The 7,013-nt window shown below is 34.4% G+C and overlaps 1 protein-coding gene across 1 annotated transcript; it reads right to left on the bottom strand.

Moving 5' to 3' along the window:
- Positions 1-1,313: 1,313 nt before the first annotated feature.
- On the bottom strand, positions 1,314-6,004 carry LOC100777791 (mitochondrial fission protein ELM1). The gene is made up of 10 exons (XM_003540758.5): positions 5,700-6,004; positions 3,965-4,203; positions 3,327-3,423; positions 2,884-3,033; positions 2,584-2,710; positions 2,347-2,459; positions 2,186-2,249; positions 2,013-2,106; positions 1,799-1,907; positions 1,314-1,655 (listed from the first exon to the last, which is right to left on the bottom strand). Exons 1-10 carry the CDS (start codon positions 5,886-5,888, stop codon positions 1,554-1,556), a joined length of 1,284 nt encoding a protein of 427 aa, XP_003540806.1. The 5' UTR covers positions 5,889-6,004; the 3' UTR covers positions 1,314-1,553.
- Positions 6,005-7,013: the final 1,009 nt, after the last annotated feature.

Here is a 7,013-nt window from a genome sequence, read left to right as displayed (position 1 = left end):
AAAACTCATCCAAACCAAAAGAAAATTCTTAATTTTTTTAACCCAACCTACAAAAATAATTTTTGCATAATTCTTACAGGTAATAATTTTTTTTACTGTGTATTAAAATTTTAAAAGCAATATACAGTCAAACTTGTTTAATTAGGTCTAATTATTTGAAAAATCTCTTTCATTTGATTATTTTTTAATAATTTTTTATATTTTAAATTTTTTGTAATTATATTTCTAAACTTTTATATAGAAAAATAAAGTAGTTGGCAAGTGAAGAATTGTTGGCAAGAACTCACTTGCTCCACCTTGCACGATAATAAAATCAAATAAAAAGTCTTTGATCCTCCCTCGATTTCCTGCTCAATGTCTGCTAATGTTTTTGTTAACGACTTCATGTTCGTATAATGTCCACGAAAGTTTAATTAAATAGATTCAAATAAAGATAGAACATTTTAGGTTTTATGATACTCTCTGTCCCTTGGCTAACACACGAGCCTTCATATTTTCGGTGCTAACTAACACAACATATATCTAAAATAAAATTGGTGAGCTTGAAATCGGAGAAGGAAACCATCTCTCGTTTACTTTTCGTTACGTATATAGAGTATTATCAACCAAATGACTGGTTGAATCAATTAAACTTGAATCAAAAGTTCTGTTGGTTCACCAATGCTGTTAAAACTTCACTCTCGTGGGTTTTAACACCATTGGTATTAGAAGGAAGAAAAATGCTAATGACATTCTTTCTTACACTCTTTTCAATACTCTTCCAATGATTGATCAAAATTAGTTAAAAATTACTAATTTTGGTGTATCTCACTTATCATTTAATGATTATTTCTCTTGACTTAGATGAGATGCATCAAAATTGGTATTTTAAAAAAATTTCAGTTAATCACAAAGACAATGACAGAAAGTGTCGCTAGCATTAAATTCCCATACTAAGTAGTAGGGATTGACCAGACAACAATTACCCCCTTGTACATTAGTTTGTTTTAGGATAATTTTGTCTGTAGGGCGAATTCGATTCTCAAATTATCATAATTTTAGGTCATTTTCATGTTTGCAGAAGTATAGGAGTAGACATGAACATACATGAACAAGGAAACCAAAGCTAAGCTACTGGCAATTTAATTCAAACATAATCACATTATTCTATCAACAACTTGGTGTTTTCAAGCTAGTAGCATTGTATAATTAAGTTATTTCCCAGTTCGCACTTTAGAGTGAACCAAGCCTCAAATTATCTTCAGCTTAAACAGCATTATTGCCTTAAATAACATATAGGCGGCATTTCATTGTCAAAGATAATAGAGGGAAAATTTTCAATATATTTTTTTTATTTGCCTCATTCTTGAAAATGCCAAAAAATATGCTTTACTTTACATTACACATTCAAAATTGCTATGCTGAAAATGATTGCATGCATACCATCTATATTTCCTATTTGTGGTATGAATAAAATATTATGTATTGCAATGTCTTCCGATCAAACAAATGGTTACCCATTTAGACAAACAAATAATTTTGTAAAAAGTATATTGTCAACTTCAAATTGCATTCTATACCTTCAGTTTCCACCCTCGGGCAGCAAGTGCTTCATGAACCTTTTTAGCAGCATCAGCAGTATCCGTAAGGGGTGGATAACTCCAACTTTCTGATATCTGAAAATTTAAGTAAAACATATACCCATTACAAAAAATATATATTTGACAATATGATAATTCCAGAATAGAAACCCTTCTAAGCTTCCACAATAATCTTCAATCCTCATGTTTGGTACAAAAATCATTGTTTTATAACTTACATCCTCAGAACCTGTAAAAGGCCGAACAACTCCCTGCTCTCTCAATGATTTGTGGAACTCAGTGAACTTCCATCTGCAACGCTCAGCTCCCAGAACATAAACAGGCTTCCTGGGGGTAGAACAAGATAATTTGATAACATAATATTAGATACTTGTATCAAGAGCAATTAAATAAAATCATTCTAATAATAGAAATACTTCTATACAACCATACCCAGTGCTGCATGCCTCACTTATCATGCTAACTGAATCGGCTGTGACAACAAATGCATCGGCCCAAGCTAAATGGCCCATGTGCAGGTTAGGTCCTGAAAGTTGCATTACTATCAAGTTTATCTGTTGAACCAAATTTTAAATATCTGAATCAAAACTGGAACAAATTTTTACCTTGCCCATCCCAAATATAAACTTTTGGATTACTCCCAAGTTCTTTCACTATAATATTGGACACCTGTTAAAACACCAAACAGAGAAGAAAAATTGTTAAGAGATGGACAAGTTGTTCAGTGATATTATTTTAAGAAACTTCAAGGAATGAATGGCTATACCTTCTGTGGAGTCCTCACCGAAAAGGATATCCTAACACTCCCACAACTAGCAAGAACATTGAGCAAAGAAGCTGCTAACTCCTTGGCAAGGTCTACACCATATCGACAGTTTCCTAAATCAATTATGGACAACAGTCAAGTTACCCAACTTTTTTGGCCATTGAAAATATTAAATGTAAATCCTTTTCTATAGGCTTTAATGACATTTCAAATAATTAAATTCACAATAGAAATTACTCGTTGGTCCTCCGATGTTGACCACAAGCAAGGGCCTGGGAACATGTGCAAACTCATCATGCCAAGAAGCAGCAACACTACGTATTGAACTGAAATCTATTTGATGTAGCGCCCCCATGGTGAGGACCTGAATATAGAATTTCACATAATAGTCCTCAGCAATTGACAGTAGCCAACATCAAAGTAAAATCACACTTTCTCCAGCAAAGCAAAAAGCCATTTACTGTCGTATTAAAATCACAGTTTCTCCCACAAAGCAAAAAGTCATTTACTGTCGTGTCATATGCACATTATACATACCACATGACAATCTGGAGGATCACGTGGAGTTATCCAACTTTGAAGAAACCGAGGAACCTGTTCCTGTCCTTCTGGAGTTAAAGGATAATAATCATGCTTAGGTGTAATCACCATGTCAAATCCTTTCAAATGCAATCTTGGATGTTGTATCTGGTCATGAGACAAACAATCAAAGAGATCAAGATAAGAAATAAGAGTAGACATTTTTATATAGTAATGAACATCAGAGCAAAATACAATAACACAGCACCATAAAACAATGAAATTTTGACCAGATCATAGATGCTAGCATTTGTTATGATCGAGCATATACATTTTTCTTGAAAACATTTTGATGATAGTAGATTGTTCCAAATTTTTAAGTACACACTCCAAAATTGCATAATTTACAAGATATCATAGCAAAATTAAATAAAAGAATAATATGCATGAAGTCTGCAAACCTGAACAACAAAAACATTCTCAGATGCTAAACGTTTTATGGAACTTGCAGTAGAAATGGTATCTCTTCCACATGCGACAACCAACAACGGTCCCTCCCTGGATAAAATATCAATCATATCATTCTTTGTAAGTGGCTGAAGAATCAGTTGCAGACTTGCAGATAAAGATACAAGAAAGAGGCTAAAGAATGTAGGAAGAAAGTACAAAAAACTGAATTGAGAGACTAATATTACATTGATATGGGAATCAGAATACTGATTGGATTTGTACAGTATATCAATTAACAAGTCACAAGATTAAGTTTTAGGCCAGAGCATCACAACAGGCACACACAAGCATGTCTTAACATTAATGCACCAGAAATCTTGTAAATTCCAGTAGATGTCTTAGTTGTACAAAATAATCATTAAAATTTACAAGAAATAAATCGTCAAATAATTTATATCAAGGCTCATATTAGATATACTGCTAATGTTCAAAGGATGTTCACTGTTCTGAACCAGTAAGATTATTAATAGTAAGGCCACTTAGACATTTGAATCAGTCTCCAACAAGAAATGAACAAGAAAGTTACTTAGACAAGCTATAGACATCAATGACATCATTTTGCAGGGAAAAGAATAGGAATAGGATTTACTTCTCATAAGTTTCATGAGCAAAACTAACTATCTCCTTTACATCAGCTTCTAAGACAGCTAACAAGCCTGCACTGACACCATTTTCTGAAGGTGAAGGCATAAGCTTCTTTTCCTGAGATTTCAACATAAGCTGAGAATAACCGCGAATCATTCTTACTATATAATCTATTTTTTTATGGAGAGAGATTGGAAGCCATTGAAGCCACTCATTAATCCCCGCTTTTGGCCTGGTAACACGCTGCAAAAAGTCAGTCATAAAATGATGAGTGAACTCATTCAGCTGTTAAGAGGTGCTTTCAATTTCAAAATCAACAAATATTATGCTTTATAAAGAAGGCAAATTAGATCCCTAAAACTTATTAAGGGATAGCCTTAGCATTAAGCACGTAGCCCACATAGCATGTGTTGGTTGCAGATAATGTCATATGACAACACAATCACATCAGCATGACTCTTTAAGTAATGCTTGTTGCAATGACAATATCTTATTCTATTCCTTTCGTTTTTTAAAATTCTCAAATAAGAGAACATTTACTTAAAATGAAAAACTTAAAACCTTCTTTCTATTTCCTCCAAACATAACCTAAATGGAAAAACACCCAACAGTAATACAAGGCAAGTAAGGATACAATAGGAATCAGAATCAGATGCTACACCAATCAAGGTATACAACTATACAACTTTGAACTTTCTATAATAAAACTGGTGGAAATCTCATTGTCTCTCACCCTAGGAAATCTTCATTTGGTAGGAACTAACATGACCCAAAAAAAAATATCCATTCTCAATTTAAAATTATGTTTCTAAACTAGACCTATTACCCAATATCACTTGGAGAAATCCATATATAGATGTTGCTTTCCCTTCAATTATTTACTTGCTCTTTTAAACATAGATACCAAGCATGCAGAATGGATACAGGCTTTCTTTAGAAGCAACATGTTACGCGGCATGTGATACAGTGAATTCAGTATGCAATACCTAGGGTTTTGGATTTCTGGTGGGAGGGTCCAGAAGTATGTTTGAGAGTAAAATTAGTTTGGGATCATGTTTGGTTCCCCCCAAAAGTATGTTTGAGAATAAAATTTTGCTTGGAAACTCAGTCTTGAAGAAGCAAGACTTGAGATATTTTTGCAAACTTAAGTTTGACCCAAACTTAAATTTGCAAACTTTAATCCAAACATGCACTAAGAGGGCCAAGTAACTACATTCTTAACTGCACGTTTTATATTTCTACATTGTACAAACTTCTTTCACAACTCAACTTCTAACAACACCACTCTATATAGTTTATGCTTGAATGGTTTGTACATCAAATTCCCCCCCCCCCCCCCCCTCCTCTGATTTCACATTCCATTTCCACTTTACCTATGTCCAACCTTACCATAAGAAATTTTAAGAAGAGTAAACTAAACCTTCAATTGAGTCCTCCCTCTGTCAAATTAGTCTCTAACACCATTAACTCAACACTAATCTCAACAACTGCGATGCATATGTCAGGGACTAAAGCGGTAATTTCATCATCGAGGGATCAATAAAACTAATGCAACATTTTTCAGCCAATAATTCCGCTACTAAACTTACTCTTCTAAAAATCATAACAACATTATCCACAGACATGTCATTTCTCACTCATGTCAAATGCAAAGTTCAAAACTAAACTAGTAATTTCACTTAGTTGCTATGTTAGGAGAACGAAGAACTAGTTGAAAAAAAATTGTTATATATTCTTACATATAAGACGTGCTTATCGGAGAGGCCAAGGGCGCGGACCAATCCGACGCTCTGATTCTCCGATGCGGCGAAACCGTTGCCGATTACGACGGCGCGCCGCACAAACGTGTGAACTCCGGATTCGAAGATGTCCGGAGTGCCACTCCGGCCGGTGGGGCTCGGCGGCTCCGGAAGCTGAATTCGTCTCATGGACTCGATATCGAACGCGTAACGCAAAATAGGAAAACCAGCTTCAGTTCAAGAATATAGAGCATGAAATTTCTCGAGGAACTGGAACAAACACTTTGATTCCTGCACTGACAGATTCTAGTAACTGGGAACTTTGCAAGTTTTGCCTAAAAACAAATTCCCGGCAAAAAAATGAAACTGGACGGTGAAGGCCCATGGGCTGAAGGCCCAGTATCTTTCTTGTGTTTACATCAAGGGAGTTGCTACGTGCACCCAGCATTATTGCTGGGGCACCCAGCAAACAGTGAAATGGCGAAACTGCCCTTCAGCAATTATTCTTTCGGAAGAAGATTCTTCCGGAAACTTTCCGGAAAAATTATTTCCGGAACTTTTCCGGAAGAACCTTCTTCCGGAAGAATAATTTGTGTCTTCCGGAAGTACTCACAGACAACTTCCGGAAGAACGTCATCCGGATTGTTCCCGGAAAAAGCTTCTTCCGGAAGATTTCCATTGTCTTCCGGAAGAAGCTTCTTCCGGAAGTTAGTTTTTTTTTTTAACAAATATTTTATTTTGTAATAATTTACTTTTAATTGCATAAACTAATTTATAAAATAATTAATACTATTATGCATAAATAATTAAATAATAAAATAATTAATATTATTATGCATAAATAATTAAATAATTAGTGAACGTAATTATGACTAATATTTATAATTTGTTTTTTACGCGCATGTCAAATATTAATTTAAACCATAAAAATTAATTAATTCCTAAACGTGATTATTGTTTTATAACAAAATGAAGAAAAAAGAATTTTCATTTTATAATAATAAGTAAAAATAAAATAATATTTAATGCGTATGTAATGACGATTTTGCCCTTGTGTAAATTTCTTTAAATTAACATGTTGAGGCTGTGTTTTACTGCGCTTTCTTTGTTTCTTCTTCCGTTTGCTTTGTTTCTTCTTCCGTTTGCTTTGTTTGTTTCTTCCGTTTGCTGTTGTTTCGGTGGTGGTCCCTTCAGCAGTCTGTTGGTGGTCCCGTGAAGTGAAGTATTTGAAGATTTGGTGGTCCCGTGTTCCGTATTTGAAGTTTTATTAGTGGCTGTTGTTCCTATTTTGTCGGAGGTACGCGTTTATTTCGT

The sequence above is a fragment of the Glycine max genome, chromosome 12 (genome assembly GCF_000004515.6).
Source record: "Glycine max cultivar Williams 82 chromosome 12, Glycine_max_v4.0, whole genome shotgun sequence".
NCBI classification, from domain to species: domain Eukaryota; kingdom Viridiplantae; phylum Streptophyta; class Magnoliopsida; order Fabales; family Fabaceae; genus Glycine; species Glycine max.
This window is presented reverse-complemented; position numbering and strand designations above follow the sequence as displayed.